This window comes from Phaenicophaeus curvirostris, chromosome 5 (assembly GCF_032191515.1).
Source record: "Phaenicophaeus curvirostris isolate KB17595 chromosome 5, BPBGC_Pcur_1.0, whole genome shotgun sequence".
Lineage (NCBI taxonomy): Eukaryota > Metazoa > Chordata > Aves > Cuculiformes > Cuculidae > Phaenicophaeus > Phaenicophaeus curvirostris.
This window is the reverse complement of record NC_091396.1, coordinates 3,866,069-3,885,392: the sequence shown is the minus strand read 5'-3', so window position 1 is coordinate 3,885,392 and position 19,324 is coordinate 3,866,069. Positions and strand designations below refer to the sequence as shown.

Genomic DNA, 19,324 nt, shown 5'->3' with positions numbered 1-19,324 from the left:
AGACCACATTCCAATACGGGAGTGCAGGGTCATGGCGTGCTGCTCCATTAAAAATTAAAACCTTCCCGGCCAAGTGAAGTTGTGGAAACAGAAGTGCGTGTCCTGCGTACAAAGCACAATAGACAGACAGAGGGACGTGGGCAGGGGACAGCTGAGAAAACCACCCGAATTGGCCACAGGGTCTACAGCATGCAAGGGGGATCTGAGATCCCTCAGCCTTCGATGTCCTCCTAATGGACAACGCCAAAATGGAGACAAATGGCCAAGCAAGCCAGTAAGCTAGGAAAGATGGGCAGATATTTCCTGCAAAGAGATTATGTAAGCACAGGACTGTGCAATAACTTGCCCTCTGATCTTTGGCACTGCTTTCCCCACAGGTCATGCCAGAGAGATGCTATATGACTCCACGTCATGTCCTCCGTGGCGTGTCCACAATAGTATGTACACCACGGCATGTTCTCCATGGCTTGTCCTCCGTGGCGTGTCCACAATAGTATGTACACCACGGCATGTTCTCCATGGCTCGTCCCCCATGGCGTGTCCTCCATGGTGTGTCCACCATGGCATGTCCACACCGGCACGTCCACCACGGCATGTCCACACCGGCATGTCCACCACAGCCATGAGGCCCTTCTGCTGCCCAAACGCCTGCCATGAGCACCGTTCCATCACTGGCTATTCCTGCTATCAGTGCCGCATCCAGGTGATACTAAAGCACCGAGGCCAAGGTTATTGCGAGCGCTTACGTTTGGAGGGGCCGGCAGGCAGAAGGTAGCATGAGCCCCAAGTTTATGGCCTTCCCACCTCTCCCCGCTCCACTTCGACGCTGGCGACAACCTTCAGTGGTCTCCAGTGGGCCCCAAGCTCCCCTATCAGCCCCTCAAAAAGCGAGAAGATTGAGATACACTCTTTTTTTTTTCATTAGAAATAATACAGACCTAAGCGTTTTCAGGTAAAGGCAGTTCAGCCCGGGCATGGGAGTTATTTACAGTGGGGCCCCACCGTTGCACGTCACGCGTGGACAGGCTGTCCTGGCGGCACGGCGTGTCGGATGAGGCCCCAGCAGGCTCTGGCAGCTGCCAGCACCTCCCTCTTCCCCCGCGCCCCAATCCATCTCCCTTTAGGTGCTGGAGGAAGCTCTGGCCACCATTTTGCTGCTCTGCTGGGATGTTTTTTCTGGCTGGGGGTGGGGTGCTGAGTGCGGCTTGCCCAGCGTGCATCGCTCAGATTTAGCTGTCGCCCTGTCCCCTGCCACCTCTGTGTCTCTTTTGGAGGGTAAAACCTTTTAAGTGAAAGGAAAGACGTTGAAAAAAAAAAACAACCCAAAAAAGTGAAGAGACAAAAAAGCACTATCTTGGCAGAGGGAGGAGACCCCAATTGCTTTAAATTTCTGGCATGCAGCAAAACCATCTAGGCTGGGAAAAAACAGGAATGAGGAAATGGGAGAAAGCTTTTCCCTTGGGATCAACTACCAAAACTGGGAGTTCAGGTTGGGAGTGTCTTTTTTAAGGGACAGATATCACAGGTACACATCAGTGGCAGTAATAATAATAATAATAATAATAATAATAATAATAATAATAATAATAATAATAATAATAATAGAAGATAACGCAGAGCGACGGACCGGTGCTGCCCTGCTCCCTTCCCCGGTGCCCCCAGTACAATAACACCAACCGAGTCTCCTCGTATTTATATCCCTGCGTGTCTGTGTGTGGCCTTAGCCCCCATTCATCATTTGGCTCCCACTGCAGAACTCGCTCCATTTTTAAAATTATGCATGATACACTGAAGAGACAATTTGGGTTTCCCCCACCTCTCCCTTGCCCTTGAAGAAAGCAAGCCCTTGTCTCATTTGCATTTGCATTAAAACCCTGCTCTCTATAAGCTAAGCAAAGGGGAAGGACTTGAAGCCTATGGGATGGCTTTAGGGCTCTGCCCCTTGCTTTTGGCTCTCTCTCTCTCTTTCTCATTCTCTCTCGTGCTTTGATCTCTGCTTAACAACAGTAACGTCACAGGGACTATACAGGAGAGTTTTGTTGGAAGTTAGAAAGTTTTGCAGCCTCCAGAGGGCTGTAGCGGCAGTAGCAGAAGCAGCATCCAAGGGACTCCTGGAAGGGGAAGAGAGGGAGCGACTGACTCAGTCCTGCTGCAGAAAACCGACTCGAGGCGACGGAGGCAGACATGGAACATCAGCTGCTGTGCTGCGAGGTGGAGACCATCCGACGAGCCTACCTGGACGCCAACCTCCTCAATGACAGGGTGCTGCAGACAATGCTGAAGGCGGAGGAGACCTGCTCGCCCTCCGTCTCCTACTTCAAGTGCGTGCAGAAAGAAATCTTGCCATATATGAGGAAAATAGTTGCCACTTGGATGCTGGAGGTTTGTATCTGGGGGATTTTTTTCCTTGCAAGCCACGGCACCGAGATGAATTAAACCGGAGAGCCGCTCTCCCCCCCAGCTCCCCTCCCGGGTCCCCGGCGCGGCACACGTTGCTCCGGCTTCGCCGACGCCCGCGTGTGAACGGAGCTGCCACCGCCGACCCCGTTATCGCCTCTTCTTTTAGCCCCCCGGGGGTTGCGGCAAGCGGACAGGGGGACCCACCCCCCCCCCCAAAACAAACCCCAAACCCTCAGGGGGAGCCCCGGTTGCTTCTCCAGCCGTCGGGGCGAGGCGGTAGAGGCGGAGGGGAGCGCGGAGCCGGTTCGGTGGGACCGAACCCCCCATCCCCCCCGGCTAACAGCTCCGTGATTTTTTATTTATTTATTTATATATAATTTTTTTCATTTTCCTAGGGATTTTACTTTAAATTAATATCCTTGTACACGTATGCAAGCTGCCCGTGCCAGTATTATGCGCCATCTTTGATCTTTTTAATTTGCAAAAGCAAAAAAAAAAAAAAAAGAAAAAAAAAGGGGGGTTTATTAATCGAAAGAAGAGAAGAAAAAAAAAAAAATTAAGAAAGTCCCGGGGAGGAAGCCAAGGGTGTGTGTGTGTGTGGCGGGGGGAGCGGGGAAAGGGGCCGGGGAAGGAGGTCGGGGGGGACCCCGCTGGGGCTGCGGGCTGGGGGACCCTTCGGAGGGGCTCCCAGCCTTTCTTTTGGGGGAGCTGCAGGGTGAAGGTTTCTTTGTTCGAGGAGAGGCTGTGGTCCCCCCTCAAAGGCGTTCTTGTGCCGCGGCGGCGAGCTGCGAGGTGGCTTGGGAAAAGCCGGTGGGAAAAGGCTTCGTCTTTTCGTGGGACACCCCTGGGGGGGCTCCCAGCGGAAACCCCAGGAGCTGAGCTACATTTTCATGCTTTTTCCAAGCCCCTGCGAGCCCGCGATCTATTTTTAATTAATTTTTGAAAGCCCAGCGCCCTGCCTCTGCTGTGGGAAACGTCGCGCCCGGCTGTGCTGCGGGGCGAGAGAGGGAGGCGGTGAATTTCACTTCGGGGGGCTTCCCCGGAGCCCCCCAGCGGGACCATCGCTGCGGGGCTGGGTAAAGGACCCCCTCCGCTTCATTTTCAACCTTTTTTCAAAGCTCGGGCGATTTTTTAAATATTTTTAAATATTTTTTGAAAAGATGACGTCTGGGGAAATGCGGCTGGACGCCACCTTTGTGTCTCGAGCGGAGAAGGGGAATCGGCAGCACAACAGCGAATTAGATGACAAAATAAAAGCGAAATAAATAAATCCGGGGGGCCAGCCCGTTCCCAGGCACTGGGGCTCGCCTTTTCCTCCGCTTTTCTTTTTCTTACCTTTATTTCAAAACTGTTCTAGGGGTGGAAAGATGGGGACAGACCTCCTCTTCGACCCCCCCCCCCCTTTTTTTTTTTACCTCGAATCGCCTGCGGGTTGCAAACGCCGCATTTAGCCCCACTTTGTCACTCGTGACGTTCTCCTTCATTTTCTTCGATTCCTCTGTTTTTCCCTTATTTACCAGCCCCCCCCCACACACACACATTTTCCCCCTTGGTCTCCTTCAACCTTGCCCTGCAAAGCCTGGGGGGCCGGAGGGGGGGAGGGCAGCGGGACAAGCCTGGATTTCGCTTATTATTAAATTATTCTTCAACCATCTCTTTCCTTCTTGCAGGTTTGCGAGGAGCAGAAGTGCGAAGAGGAAGTTTTCCCCTTGGCTATGAATTATTTGGACAGATTTTTGTCGTTCGAGCCCCTCAAGAAGAGCCGGTTGCAACTGCTCGGAGCTACCTGCATGTTTGTGGCTTCAAAAATGAAGGAAACTATTCCTCTGACCGCAGAAAAACTGTGCATTTATACAGATAACTCCATTAGACCCGACGAATTACTGGTAATTTCACGTTTAATCACCTCAGGAAAAAGAAAGAAACGTATAAAAGCGACACCCCCCCCCCGCCGCCCCCAACCCCGGCCCAGGCGATGTGGAACTGAGGGGACGGGGCTGCGGCCCCGGGGGGGGATCCCGGGGGGGGGGGGCACCCGGGCTGCCCCGGTGGCGGCGCGCGGTGCGGGCGCCCCCTGGCGGCCCCGGGGGGGGAGTGTCCCCGCTCGCCCGCCCCGGCGCGCTCGCTCCCCGCATCCCGAGCGAAAAAAAGCGGATGCTGCTCGTGTGCGAGCCGAGCTAACCACGTTTTCCTCCTTCCTCTTCTCTCCTTCCCCCCCCCCCACCCCCCTCCTTCCCTTCCCTCTCTTGTCTTTGCAGCAAATGGAGCTGCTTCTGGTGAATAAGCTGAAATGGAATCTGGCTGCAATGACCCCCCACGATTTCATTGAACATTTCCTTACTAAAATGCCTCTGGCAGAGGACACCAAGCAGATCATCCGTAAACATGCTCAGACTTTTGTGGCTCTGTGCGCTACAGGTATGAGCCCTGCACGTTAACGCAAAGCGTGTTGCTCCCTTTCACGCACCTACCCCCGGCTTGTAACGCTTCCCGTAGCTGTGGTCTAAAAACGAGCTCACAGAGCTGCGGGGAGGTAGTTTAAACCCCGATTATTGCCCCTTGTTGTTTGCAGAAGGTGGATTACTTTGCAGAGGTAAGTTTGTTTTTTGTTTTTCAGAAGATATTTCGCTTCCGAGTGGTGTGTGTGGTGGTGTCGGGGAGGGAGAGGTTAATACCCCCCCTTCTTTGCACCCTAACCGGGGTGTCGCGGACGATTTCTTCACCTCTGTACGCTGGGTTTTGTGTGGGGGCTGCAAAAGGCTTACAGCCCGTACGGGGAATCCCATCTCGGAGAGTTTTTCAAGGCAGATTTTGCTGGTGAATAGCTCTGCGTGGGGGGTTTGAAAACTTCCCTCTTCAGGTTGCCTCTTCCCCCTCCCCGGTGGCTGGTGGATTGGAGGAGGGCCACGCGGCGCGGAGGCTTTCCTGGCACAGGACCGAGCCGCTGCCATCTGCACCCTTGTGACCACGTGCTGCGCTGAAGCCATGTGCAGCGGCGGCCGCCAAAGACGCCGACTGTTCGCTAGGCCAGCTTTGCAGAGGCCTGATCTTTGGTTTCAAGGGCACCGTGTGTGTGCGCGCACGCTGGTTCTTTGAAGTTCCATGTTTGCATGTGGACTGCGTGTGTATACATTCGTACACGTACTGGCTTTACCTGCTGAACCCTAACGAGTGGAAAGTTAAAAAAAAAAAAAAAAGTTGTAGAAGAGTTTCCATGCTCCAGATCTTGCTGTTCCCACAGGACAGAGTGGAGGAGCCAGGGACAAAAGAAGTTCTGGAGGGAAGATGCTCTCTTTAAACAGAACGTGTTCGGTGCGTTTTCTTTTAGCAATCCAGAAGTGGCAAAAGAATAAGGAAGAAAAAGCAGCCAAAGCAAATGTTCTTTTGCAGTAGCACATAAAGAGGAATGCCAGACACACTGTCGACACTGATAAAAACTTAGTGTAAAGGAGATACAGTGCTTTAGTAAATGTTAATATGCGGTAGCAGTTGTGGTTATAAAGAAAAAAAGAGATGAAGCCTGCATTTGGACTTGAGAAGAGGTACCCACACCTCAGTGGACGTGTGTGGTCAGTGGCACAAATTAATGTTCTGTAGTTCTATTTTCCAGAGATGGATTTGGTAAAAAGGTTGAAGAAAGATTGCAGGCTCTCAGAAGAAAAAAATTATTTCACAAAAGTGGCCCTTCTGCAAGGCCTAAAGATAGAACAACCAAGCCATAAGAGAGACGTTTATAAACACTGGCACTGCTCTTCATCTTGGGCCTGACATCAGCATAATGGGCAGTTCGTAAGTTAGATTGCCTGGAATAATGCTCGGTGTTCGGAGTGCTACAACCTTCAAACAGCCTTCAAACTACCTGCAGCAACATTTTGGGAAAATCAGATGTAACTCTCCGTGCCAGATTCTACCAGATAAGGCTGCTGCGACTCTGAATGCGTGATTTGCTAAGTTTGAAGCTTCCTCGGCTGTCGGCTAAAATGAACAGCCACCCAGCCTCCCCTTTGGATATGGGGATGTTTAACCTAGGTTGTTGTGTTGGCAATGACAGGGATGAAAACAAGAGTAGTTCAAAGGTTGGAGACTTGCGAAGAGTCCAGTACTTTGATCTACTGTCGGTGTTGTTACATTTCTTTTAGGAAGCACATCCAGAGCCCTTATTTAATGCTGCTACGCACCATAGCTGGAGAGTGGATCAGTAAATGAGAACCATGTTCTGGGAATTTTACATAGCTTTTAAAAAAACAGTGCTGAGCTCACCAGAACTGGGGCCCTCTTCAGCTCCCTACTGAAGTTGGGAATATTGCCTGGGGAAAGCGCACTCAGGAAGGCTGCCACTAGGCTCTGTATTCTTACTGTTATTTTTGGATGTCAGGATTTTCTCTACCACTTGCTTTCCTCACAACTTCTTTCTTGGCTAGTGAAGATCACATGTGGCTTAAGTAGCATCTGGACTTTGCTTTGCTGTTGCTGGGTTGTGTTGTGTTTCCCCTTGCCAAAATGAACCTAGATGGACTGCAAACGCGTTGTGCTGCCTGGATGCTGTGGGGCCAAATCCAAAGTCCACTGGAAACACTGACACTCGCTCAAGTGGCCTCAGGGGCAAGTGCGGTATATCCCTTGCTTGAAGTACAGCCCGTGTCCTCTACTGTAAAGGAGGGTCTCCTAAGAAAAGATGGCAAAATAATGCTTGCTTAGAAAATAAAATCTCCGCTAGTTGGCTTAACAAGGTGAAGGCTGTGGAAGTGTTCATAGATGAGCGTGTATGTGTTTGCTCCAGAAAGAGAAGGTGAAGGTTGCGAGGTGAAGTTGAGGGGAATTCCTTCTAAGCTCCCTCTTCAGTTGTCTGGCTAGTAGAAGTGGATTTGTTTGATTTGGTTTGGTTTTGAAAAATCCATTTTCACCAAAGGATGTCTTTGTGCTGTGGTAGGTTTGGGAGAAAAAGCAAAAAAAGAAAAAAAAAAATACCAGGGGTTGTTTGAAGTTAACACATAATTGAGCTTAATGAATGGGGCTTTGGCATGGCCGAGCAAGGCAGAGAGAACTCAAAAGGAAGCAGGCCTCTTTTGGCCGAAGTTAAGACCAGTGTTGAGGAAGAACTGCAGCTCTATACAAGCATAACAATGAACAGCAACAAATATTGGAGCTTCAGCATTTCATTATGTTCCTCTGGTTATCAAAACATACCAGGCTCCTTTTATATTGTTATTATTATTGCTATTATTATTGTTGTTGCTTTCCTCCTTTGGGATGGGGAAAGAAAGATCACCCTTTGAAACGAGCATGTTACAATTCTCCTATTCTCTGGCCTTTATAAAATTGGAAGTCTCAAGGTATGTGACCAGTTGGAACCTGTTGCATCTTGCAGCAAGTGATTTATGTTCGCAGTTTTGATTTGCCTCAATGAAAAGATTTTCATTCATAGCCCCCAGCTCTCCAGACGGATGGAATTGCTGCTCCATTTAAAAAGGAAAAGGGGTGACTCGCCTTGTTAGGAATTTTTTTTAAAGCGCTGCAGCGCCTATATGCCTGCTTTGTCCTCCCTTCAGGGTGGCTGGCATTCTTCTCTCTCCTCCCCCTCCTCTCTCTCTCTCTCTCTCTTTTTAACAACGCTGAAGTTGTTTATTCTTTTTGGATGAAGTCTCAGATAGGCTACTGGGGATGTGTGCTTCAATTGATGGGGCCCCCTACCCCATTGTGGCTGTGTCAGGTCTAATTCATCTCACCGAAGCCCCCTTGTTCCTGAGCGCTCAATAGCGCAAGATGAGGCGATGGAGGCTGACAATGATGCCACACTCTTCACTTGGGGGCATCCAATTACAGGCGAGAGGGGCCCCCTGATTAATATGCTGAAATTAGTGGCCTCTGCCACAAATAATTCCTTGTTGAGTTGCAACAAAAAGGCAGTCCATGCTGCTTGTCTGGAGTGGTTATAGGGACAGACACAAACTGGTCATTTAAACTTCATTATCACTTTTCCACCTTGGAAAGAATGAGGGTGTGACTATGAATTCATGTTCTTGTTTACTGCTCCATTTGAAAGAAGAACGCAAATATTAATCCCGAACATGATCCTGTCGGGACAGACTCATTAAACCCACAGATTCTGGTCGTGTCCCGTTTGTGGAGCTCAGTAAAAATAGTGGCGTGAACGAGCTGCCACCATACCCCTCTGGACAACCCAATCTTGGTGGAATTCATGCTTGCGTGCTGAAATCCCTAATTTCTGAAGTCTACCTGCAACTGTGTATCAGGATTTCCGTAAGGGGACTGGCTCTGGAACGTGTATCACGTCAATAAGCAGCCTGGACTGGTTTGATTTTGGGGAAGGACAGATGCTTGCTAGAAGGTTGAGTGTGTTTATATCTGCCTGGAAATGGGTAGATTAGGAAAAGGGGATAAACTGAATTTATTTTAAGCACGGCAACATAAATGATATGACTTTAGATCAAGCTTGCCTTTTCATTGGCAACGCATCACGAAAGTTTGGCCACAATTCATTGTATCAGTTTAATTTTGAAGGTTCATGGAATGCTGGGCAAAATGGCCCTTTGAAGGTGGGTATTGGTCTGGGCTACAATGGAGTGTCAGAGGTGTATGAATAGATTCAGAGGGAGGACGCATAGAGTCCCAAAGGCTTTAGTTTCACTGGTAAAACATTTACACAAAAGTTATTTTATCATAATAAAGGAGATGCATGATTTAATACTTAAACTGTTCCACTGAGCCCGCTAAGCTGTCCGTTCCTTTGATTTCATTCAAGGGTTTGACAGATGGTTTATATTTTTTCAACGCAGAGGAAGTTGTATTCTGATAAAAGCTGAAGGAATGTATCTCAGGTTCTTGTGTATAATGTGGCATTTCCCTTTCTTCCTCACAAAATTAGACCTGTGCTTGTGCCACTTACTTCCTTTGTTTCTGATTCTCCTCCAAGGTGTACGCAGCCACGGATCAAAGGCATTCCTGTTCAGCAGAAAAGAGTCTTAGCGTTAAAATGTGGATTATTATTATTATTATTATTAAAAGAAAAAACCCAAACAAAACAAAAAACCAAACCAAACCCATGCTAAATGGCAGAGATAGCCCCTTAAGGAATCATGGGAGTGGCTTTGTGGAGAGACCTACAGCAATGCAGTCTGGAAGGGGGCCCAGCCTCTTGTCAGCATGGTGTCACATCAGAATGTAACTGATTGTCCGCCAATTCTTGGGACCCCCGTCACTTAGTTATGCCACATTTACATAAAATCCCTGTTGCCAGGATGGATGGCAGCCACTGACAAGAGACTAGGTTGAGACAAAGCATTTTTAAGAAGAAACCTTAATTTAAATATGGATTATCTGCCTCCTGACAGGGTTAAGCAGTCCTTCTCTTTCTTCCTTTTTGTTGATGATGTTGTTCATTAAAGCTATATTCCTTTGAATGACAGTGCAAAGGTTTCTGCTTTAAAGGGCCTGAGGACTCCTTATTAGAGTGCACCTAGGATCTCATCACGCGAAACGCTTAAGAATGCGAACAGGTTTTCTCAGATGTATGGTGCCATTGACCCCAGTGGCATTATTCACATGAGCAAAGTATTTGAACATTTGAAGAATGGGGGCCCTGCTTATGATAAAAATACCTTGAAGTGATGAATGGCCTCCCAGGCTTAGTGCCGGGAAGAGCTACTCACTCAAGTACAGTTGCTCATGTGGGTAAGTGCTTGCAGGTTTGGACCTGTAACCGCGTAGAGCAGGAGGCACCTTTCTGCTCACAATTTTCCCTGCCTTTTTGGATGCAGTAGTTGGCAGCTGAAGCCGTGCTGGTAGAAGAGTGCATGTGTATGGGCAGGCTTTTCCTAAAGCAATCATTTCAGTCTCTTTTTTTTTTTTTTTTTTTCTCTCTTCTTTCTTCATACAGATATTAAATTTATTTCAAACCCACCCTCCATGATCGCAGCTGGCAGCGTGGTAGCAGCTGTGCAAGGCCTGCATCTGGGGAACACTAACACTTTCCTCTCCTATCAATGCCTCACACATTTCCTATCACAAGTTATCAAATGTGATCCGGTAAGTGACTCTTTCTCAGTTGATCTCCCTTAGAGTTTGAATGAATGCCTGCTTAATGCATAGTAGCTAATCTGACGGTAAATCTTGATAAAAGTCAAACCTCGGAGTGGGGTTTTTGAACGTGTTCTCTTGTGTCCATCCTGGTTACTTAGCTGTCGTTACGTCCATTAATAATGGGCGATTACGCTGCGGCAGTTCACTGATAGGAATGCTACATCCAGCTCTAATGTTTGTAAGAGAGGCGTTATCTGACAAGGTAAAGGAAACCCTGCATCGCTGTAGGACGTTGCAGAGGCCCGTGTTTGATTGTGGGTAATTAAACTAGGAGTCTATGTATAACAAAACTTTGAAAATAAGACGAAATAGTTACTGAGATTGCAATAAATAGACCTTGTGGTATCTCTGACCTTATCTTTGACCATTCTTGAGGCCTTTTATTGTGCCAAGTGGTGTGAAAAAGCCCTTCTTAAAAGAGTTCTAATGATCTAATTTGGTTTATTACGTGCTAGACCTGCACAGTAGCTGGTATTGAATTCCTTTTTGGAACAAATGCTTGTCCCACGACTTTCTGACAAGGTAGATGGTCCTCACAGGACTCTCATTTTGCCCTGCAGCTTCCAGGAGATGCACATCAGTAACTAGTGAGCAATAAACCTTTCATGAGTGAATGGGCCAGGAAGGGAGCCTACAAGGAAGACCTAAAGTCAATGATCCATGTCATAATGGTGTGTGAAGTTGGGGCAGAGTTGAGCTTTGTTTTGTAACAATGTGGAAGACCAATAAATAGATGCTTTAAAAAGGTTCTTGTGAGGTCTCCAAGCACTGGACAATTGAGTCAAATAAAGACAACTCTGTGGTTAGCGCAGAATCTTTGAGATGCTGTTAAATTATTTTACATGTTAATAACTTTAAATACATAGAAATCTGTACTAGTCCAGACACTGCAAAACTAGGTTTGTATAATTGCACTTTGTTGACAGGATTGAGTGATTCCTGGAAAGATGAATGCATCACAATTAATTATTCACAAAAGAATATTTTATTTTTGGAAGACCATGTGAAAAAATTGCTGACAAATACGATATCTCAGCTTATTATTTTGATCACCTAAACAGTGCCTCAGTACTGAGCACGTTATTTTTGCCATTTATATCAGTGCAGCTAAAGTAATACGGATCCAGTGCTGAAATATTAAATACTATAAGAACTACAAATGTTGAAATAAAATGCTGCTCAGTTTGGTATGTAGGTGTAACACTTGTAGTCAGTTTGTGAACAATGTAGATATTTCAGTGTATGGTTGGCCACTATCCAGCGTGAGATACTTGAAGCAGGTACTAAGGAAATAGACTAGGCTTGTTACCTGTTCTGACAGTATCTGATTCAAACAAAAACATTATTTAATCATTCTTGATAAAAACCACTGAAGTAGATTCTCTCACATCTTGGAAAACAGCAGCGTGTCCTTACATGACTTGACCTAGTTGATGACAGCCCTTTTAAAAGGCAAGAAAGTAGTTTCAACAAGAAGGAGAATCCTTATTTCATTTTTATTGCTCAGAATCATTGCAAGGCCACAATCTGTATGACCTGAACTTAAGAGCTTTCAAAGGAAGTAACCCCCCTTCAGCTTCCAATACTAAATATATCCCTGTGTTGGAACAGCTAGAGTTAGGAGTAAGGTTTTTGTATAGGTTGCTACAAAAAAATAAGCATCGTAAAATTATATGCTTGTATACTGTAGGTTTTGTAGTGTAATAAGGAAACAGCATTTTTGACTACTATTGCTTTGAGTAAAGTGCTTGGTTTCATATAAAGCGTGGTTCTCCTGCATAGAGAATTTCCCGTAAGACGTGCCTAGGTAATCCCTGGTATTGAATGCTGTTCCTATTATCTGATTTCACTAGTATGTCTATGCAGTTTGTTATTGCACTGTGGTGGTGCCCCTTGTTGCACTGCACAAATGAATATGTTTTATATTGGATTGTCTTGAAATATTGAAAGCGTGCATTACAACACTCCCCCGATTATCTATTAGCTAGAGCAGCCGGGCTGTTGGATTTCAGGTTATGTAATTACACTTTTTTACCTTTAGTCTCAAAGAAAGCTGAATTGAAAGTAAAATGAATATCACCTGATTGGAATTCCTTTATGGTTCATGTTTACGTTGGTAGGAGTCCAATTTCCCATTTTGCCTTTGATCAGGGGTAATTAGAAGTCAGATAATCACAATTAGAAGTCTTGGGCTGTCTTCCATCATTCTATTCTTGACCCCATCAGCCAAACAGATTGAATTTTACCTGACGTTCATTTCCAGGCCAGAAATTTGCTAAACTAGATTAGATTGGGTTTCCATGCTGTCTGTTAGTACACTGGAATTCGTCTCCCGCCTGCCCCTACTCAGAGGCACCTTCAAACATGTGCTTGTTATCCAGAACGGGTCAGGCAGTAACAAAGGATTTCCAAGCAGTTTCTTTATTGTTGTTGTTTCCTTTAGTATCTGACCCTGGAGTCTGATCATGTCTACTCTGTGTGTTAAAGGTATTTGACCGCATCAGTTAAGCTAGCAAGTCTCCTTTTTTTTCACCGTGGAGCTTAATTAATCCAGGAAGGGTTTATGACCTTGAACAAACTGTGGGCATTGAAAATTTGGGTAGTGAAGCAGAAAAGTTGTTGGGAGAAGTTATCAGAGTTATGCACAAGTTTTGTATTTGCTTTTCAGTGTTGAAGTACTGAGAATGAAAAAAAGTCTTGTTGAGGTTGCTCACAGTTATATTTTAAAGTTATTTTTGCTAGCCCTAATACATACCTGCAGACAGACTCTTCTAATAGGCATCTGAATAAGAAATTATTTGAAGAAAAAAGCCTAAAACATGAAAAAAAAATTGTTCATCCAAGTGTAGCTTAAGACATGGTACATTCATAATAAATTGTAAAGATTAGGTTGAAAAAAAATACAGTGACAGCATGCTGTACTCTGAGAATCTCACAGGAAAAGAAAATTCTGTGATCAAAAATGACCTTTAAATTACATAGTCCTATGTAGTTATTCATGACTGGACTCCAGAGGGAGAAGAATAGGTGTTTATAGAAATTCTTTTCCGTGGTTTTAGTTTTCAGAGCTCAAACATGCTATATGCAAATGATAGCATTGAAAAACCCAAACCAACCACTAAAACCCCACCAAACATTTCTCGCCCCCCTCACTCCTCCCCAAAAAAAGGCAAAGAGGGTTTGTTTTGCTCTGAAAATAAATTGGCGTTCAGTTTGGAACATGCTATCTTGTTAAAACAGAATTACCCAGAAAGTGCCTGGATTTATAAAACCCCAAATACCTAAACCTGTATTCATGTAGTCTCTTTAATACGCCTAATTCCATGTGTGACTGAGGTACCGTGGTACAGGATGTGCAAGTAGAAGTCAGGATTGATCCGTCATATCTTGAGAAGGGGGTGAGAGGACTTCATAGAGATCTTATTGTGAAGGCTAAAGGTATGTAGGAGCCAAAGGCATGATGACTTTAGGATATGAGGCGTTTCTTTTTGTCATTTAAAACGCTGTGTGTCTCTGTCAAGAGGAAATATTACACTAGGGTTTAAACCAGAAAAGGTCATAGGTTATGTGTTTTCAGTGAGCTGTAACTGATGGTCTGATCTGCTTAGAGGTAGGATTAACCTCCCTCTCTCTCAGAAAGGACTTGCAGAGAATTGTTTGCTTGGGTTTCTAATCTTATTTTACTCCAAATGCCATGTGCCCTTATTGGTGGCAGAGGAGATTCTTGTGGTAGTGGAATCAGTGAAAAGCTGGTAGATCACACAAGAAGCCTCTGAATGAAGGCAGAATTGAAACTGGGAAATAAAGAAAACAGCAGGCAGGTCACCCTCTCAGGAAAACAACATTCATTCTCAGTCATGCACATCCTAACACTTTTGACGGCAATTTATCATGGAAGACTGGGTTCACCGCAAGGGCTAACACATGTCATAGGTTAAGTCAGAAAAGGCAATACTGAAAGGAAACTTCAAAGTTCTTAATACACAGAGTTAAATATGTTGGGGAAAAGCTTACGGTGTTTGTTATAAGGATATGAGTAAACAGAGTCCTGGAGGAATTTTGGCAAAATGCAGTCTGATTGTTCTGCCTATTTAAGGCACCATTTGGGTGGTTGCAGTGGCTCTGAAGAACACAACCCTAACTTGCTGAAAGTTGAACAGGTTGAGCTACAGGCCTTCTCCAGTTCTAATTGCTGTGGATAGATAAGTAGAATTGGCTCTGTCTACTCCTGCTATGGTTTAATGCCTGGGGGGAAGTACTTTTCCCCACAGGAGATATGATCCTGCTTGGTACTTTATGCATTTAATTCAAAAACAGAGTCTGTGCAAGCAGCGTGGCCCTTGCACCCTCCTGAACACGCAGCAGGATTGTGTGCGCATTTGGCTCTGATAAAATGTTTCTGAAGCAAGGGAAAGAGATCTTACCCTGACTGAGATTTCAGGGTGAATGTGGCAGCAAACTTCATAAGGCATGGTTATGAAGATGCTTAGTGGTGCTTCTGACAGGTCTCTCCATCTTGGAGTCATACAGTCTGGTACATTCGTCGCTTCAGATGCTTTCTGAGTTAGAAATGAGTTGGCTAACTTGAGCTGGACACAGCAGCAGTTGGCAGGCAGCTTTGGGCCTCTAAATATATATGTATGGCATTTCTATCCAAGAACTTTACATTATCAGAACTCAGCCTGGGAAAACCACTGTTGATGACCACCACTTCTGGTAGACTGTACTGAAATGTTTCTATGCTAAAAGTAGAAATCATTACAGCATCAGCAATGCTTGGACCAGCTCTCATTCCAGTTCAGTTTCATGTCTTTGCAACTCCACTCATTTAATTTTTTGATGGATTCATGCTGCTGCCCAGTCTGACTGTTCCTGTTTTTCTAAAGTTACAAAGGACAGTGAGGTAAAAAATAGTATGAATGGACAACTACAGAATGGCTGAAGTGTTAACGGTACAGGCAGAAAAGTAGGGCAAGCTCCGGCATCACGCTGTGTGAAGGTCCTGCCCTAGTTAGATTCTGTAAGTCATGGTAGGGGAGCGTTCATCCTAGTCGGTTGTAGACCTGTGGGTTTAGACACAAAACAGAAGGCGTGGTTTGTCCAGAGGACCATGTGTGGGGATGCTCACCGTGGCCATTAAATAGGAGATGGTGGGAGGTAGTTGCTGAAGTCTGGATCCAGGCTAGCATCCTGCAGAAAATGGGGTAGCTGATCCAATCCACTCACTATTCAGTGCTTCTCTTGCTTTTTTCAAGAAATGGTATTTGGTCTGTGATCTATTTTTCTAAAGGACCGTGGGTTTTTTTCTCCTTCCATTTAATCTTCTCTAGGATTGTTTACGAGCCTGCCAAGAACAGATTGAATCCCTCCTTGAATCCAGTCTACGCCAGGCACAGCAGCACAACATATCTTCAGAAACAAAGACTGTAGAGGATGAAGCAGACCTTTCCTGCACACCTACTGATGTGCGAGATGTGAACATTTAAGAGGACTTCTTCTAATGGGTTTGCTTGGCAAGAAAAGCAGACAAAGAAAGGGCATCTGAGAAGGAATCAGCATCAGGATCTCCCCCCCAGAAACCCTTTTCTCCAGGACATTTTTATACCAGAAGGGAAAACCAGTCCAGTTATATTTTTTCTTGCTCTGTCTCCCTTCCATCTGTGACTTCAAACAAACAAATAAACAAAAATACCCCAAAAACTGTCTTAAAAAAAGAAAAAAATAGTATTTGCATTACCCCCAGGGGTTTGTGCTACAAAAATAGAGGATTTTATACAATAATAATCAACTAGTTTTTATATTAAAGTGTTCTTGTCTGTATGTTGTAAAAATAGGCATTAACACACAAAATGTCTCCAGGGGAGGTATTAGATTTGATTTCTTGCATATAAAACAACCAACCAACCATTTTTAAAGTAGAAGAGGGTTTTTTTTTTTTTTAGATAGTAAATGAAATATTCTTTTTTCCTTAAAAAGCATAGCTTTAACGCAGTTCTAGGCTTTTCTGTATCTTGCTTGCTTATGCATTTAGTCACTTTATAATTCATCTGTAAATGTTTATTTTATTTCCTTAGCTTTTTTTTATCCTCTTCACCTTATAAATGGTTAACGTAACCCATAAGTTAGTGTATGTTAGTATGCAGCATTATTATATGTTAATCTTTTTTTTTTTGTGCCTGTGGATTGCCTGTGCATAAGGCATTTGTAGGGTTTCAGCTTAGCATTGTTGGGAAAGGCCAATGTACTACTCGTACGATACTCTATTATAAGAGAATTCAAAATAGTGACATAATATATTATATTTTTGTAATCTTCATATTTTTGTAGTTACCTGTGTAAAAATGCTGGTCTGACCCCACAGATATTCAGCCTAATTATGGTCAGGTTCAATCCACAGTTCAGTCTTTTTTTTTTTTGTTTGTTTGTAATATTCTAAAACCATTCCATTCAAAGCACTTTCAGTCCATTAGATATAGGAAATACATTCTTTTATTGTGTGGGAATTTTTTTTTAATGGAATGGTTTGGAAATATATAAGTGCTTGTTCGCAAACTTGGAATTGCAAAGCAAGTGCATTTAACTATGGTGTTAGAGGAGAGGTGATTTCTTTTTCCGAAGGTTGCGTTCCAGTGAGAGAAAACTCATTCACAGATTGCCAGGATATTTTCCTATCCTTTTCTATAGAAAAGTTGAAGTTTAGAAATCCTTTGGTGCCAACTCATCTTTATAAATTAGGGGCCTTAAAGGTTCACATATAGGACACATAGTTTAAGGATTGTCGCTAGATGTTTTACAACTGAAGGTTTTTAAACACTAAAATATATAATTTATAGTTAAGGCTAAAAAAGAATATTTATTGCAGAGGATGTTCATAAGGCCAGTATGATTTGTAAAATAATGCAATCGCCCCTTTTTAAAAAAAAATCTTTCCACCCTTGATGTTGCAGTTTCAACACAGCTTATTAAAGAAAAAAAGGACACGCTTCAAAGAACAAACCCAAAACAAAGCAGTCTGTTTGGCCCCTTCCTATACATTTTTCAAAAGCAGTCTAACCATGAAAACGCCATAGTTAATAGATATGAAAATTGGAGTACTTGAAAGAAGTTCTTATTCCAGTATATGCCCCATTTTTTTATTTAGCTACAAATAGAAAATTTGCACATCTTGGCTATGTATCTTTTTATTATTATTTTAGAAAGTAGCTGAAGGGACGTGGACATAGCTGTTGAAGTTGATGCTCGAGGAGAATGTGATGGTGAAATGTATGTGAGAAAACTGCCGCTAAGGTGTTGATTGTAAAAAGAAAAACCAACAAAAAAAAAAAACAAAAAAAGAAAAAAGAAAAAAATTTAAAAATTAAAAAGAAGAAAAAAGAGAAAAGAAAAGGAGTGGATACTCCATTTTTATTGAGCTGCTATGGATAAATTCCCAGCACGGTTTGAAAAAAAAAAATTAACATTGCTTTTCTGTATCTTTGTCATTGTGTTTTGCTGCTATTTTGTGGATCAGTTTTTTTTTTTTGTTATACAATGTCATATACTGCCATGTTATAGGTTTTAATTTTCTCATAGAAAATTATATTATTGACATCATTTTTTTGTAGATTTTTTATGTGATCAATTTTTACTTAATGTGATTACTGCTCTATTCCAAAAAGGCTCCTGTTTCACAATACCTCATACTTCAGTTAACCGTGTCTAGACCAGGTTTTAATGTTTGTACACAGTGCCTCATAGTTCTGCTGCAAGGGGAAATGCATCGAACGTTATTCTGAATGGGTCTCGCGATTTGCAACTAGGTTGCATTAATTTAAAAACAGCAGACATTTCAGAAGATCAAGTAATGTCATTTTTTTTGTTATGCATTTTATAAAGCTGGATTCTTTGTCTGATCTGGGGTTTATTATCATAGTAGTTTTAAGCTGTGTTATTAGCCACATTGATATATGAAAGGTGCATTATAATAAAACTCTTGTGTGCCACCTGATGTGGTTTCCCATCAGTTTGGGACACATCATTTGGTATGATAGGTTATCGTCTGGAACTCTAAGTATTTTGTGTGTTTAATCTGTTATGATATACTAGGAGGTTTTTTTTTGTTTTATTTTGGTTTTTTTTTTTAATTATAGCATAATGCTAATTTAAAAAGCCTGTAAATCTCATCAATAAGCCGGCTAACGGAGTTGTATGCTGAAGAATAATCTAGCTGTTGCCTGTATGCTGCTAAACCAAAACAGAATTAGAACTCATTTTGAGGCAAATGCAGTTAAGATCCTACTTAGTGCATAAATAAAGCATCGCAATGCTACTAGCAGTCGCAGGACCCAGGAGGACTGGATACATTCTGTCCAAACTTCAGGAACATTTCTTACTGCTTACCTCATAAAACACTTCTGTTTGTGGCATCTCTGTGTCTCTGAACCAAACGTGATTATTGAGTTAGTCCTTGTGGGTTATATTTTGTGTTACACTGAGCGGCAGTGCGTACTGCAAATTTCTTTAAAATATTGTGTGTACTAAAAGGCCAAATCCAGATTAAGTGGGTTCATGTGCCAACAGAGATGCTTTATTTGTCACATTATTATAACAATCTGTAGTAAGCAAGCAATTCAGATTTGTACGTTTTTATATTGTACTTACTGGCATCACTGGTCTGAAATGCACATTTTCACCAACAGACCTGTAACAGACAAGTTTCCAGCAAAAAAAACTAAAGTCTAGAAATAAAATTGTTAAAACCCAGTGGCTGCTTGTTGTCATCTTTTTTTTTTTCCTTTTTCAATTCATGAATGCTGAATTGTTGTAACTACCAGATGAAATGAGG

General features: G+C 43.6%; 2 protein-coding genes across 4 annotated transcripts in view; one reads left to right on the top strand and one right to left on the bottom strand.

Annotated features, from left to right (window-relative positions):
* Window positions 1-1,621: 1,621 nt before the first annotated feature.
* On the top strand, window positions 1,622-19,269 carry CCND1 (cyclin D1). Its single transcript, XM_069857416.1, has 5 exons — window positions 1,622-2,382; window positions 4,071-4,286; window positions 4,659-4,818; window positions 10,298-10,446; window positions 15,831-19,269. Exons 1-5 carry the CDS (start codon window positions 2,185-2,187, stop codon window positions 15,984-15,986), a joined length of 879 nt encoding a protein of 292 aa, XP_069713517.1. The 5' UTR covers window positions 1,622-2,184; the 3' UTR covers window positions 15,987-19,269.
* LTO1 (LTO1 maturation factor of ABCE1) overlaps window positions 5,580-19,324 on the bottom strand; it is a 28,894-nt gene continuing 15,149 nt past the window's right edge. Inside the window, exons 5-6 of one of the 3 annotated variants that reach the window (XM_069857424.1) lie at window positions 13,256-13,312; window positions 5,580-9,363 (exon numbers count right to left, since the gene is read on the bottom strand). In XM_069857424.1, coding sequence (XP_069713525.1) covers window positions 13,295-13,312 — 18 coding nt within the window. In that variant the 3' untranslated portion in view covers window positions 5,580-9,363; window positions 13,256-13,294. Of the gene's footprint in view, window positions 9,364-11,867; window positions 11,943-13,255; window positions 13,313-19,324 lie in introns of all 3 variants that reach the window. The other 2 variants (XM_069857423.1, XM_069857425.1) reach the window with 2 other exon arrangements.

Excerpts from the sequence above, each read along its gene's own strand:
- CCND1 (XM_069857416.1), top strand. The coding sequence starts at position 2,185 with ATGGAACATCAGCTGCTGTGCTGCGAGGTGGAGACCATCCGACGAGCC. Across the intron at positions 4,287-4,658 it reads TTAGACCCGACGAATTACTG|CAAATGGAGCTGCTTCTGGT; the intron begins GTAATTTCACGT and ends TTGTCTTTGCAG. Across the intron at positions 10,447-15,830 it reads AAGTTATCAAATGTGATCCG|GATTGTTTACGAGCCTGCCA; the intron begins GTAAGTGACTCT and ends AATCTTCTCTAG.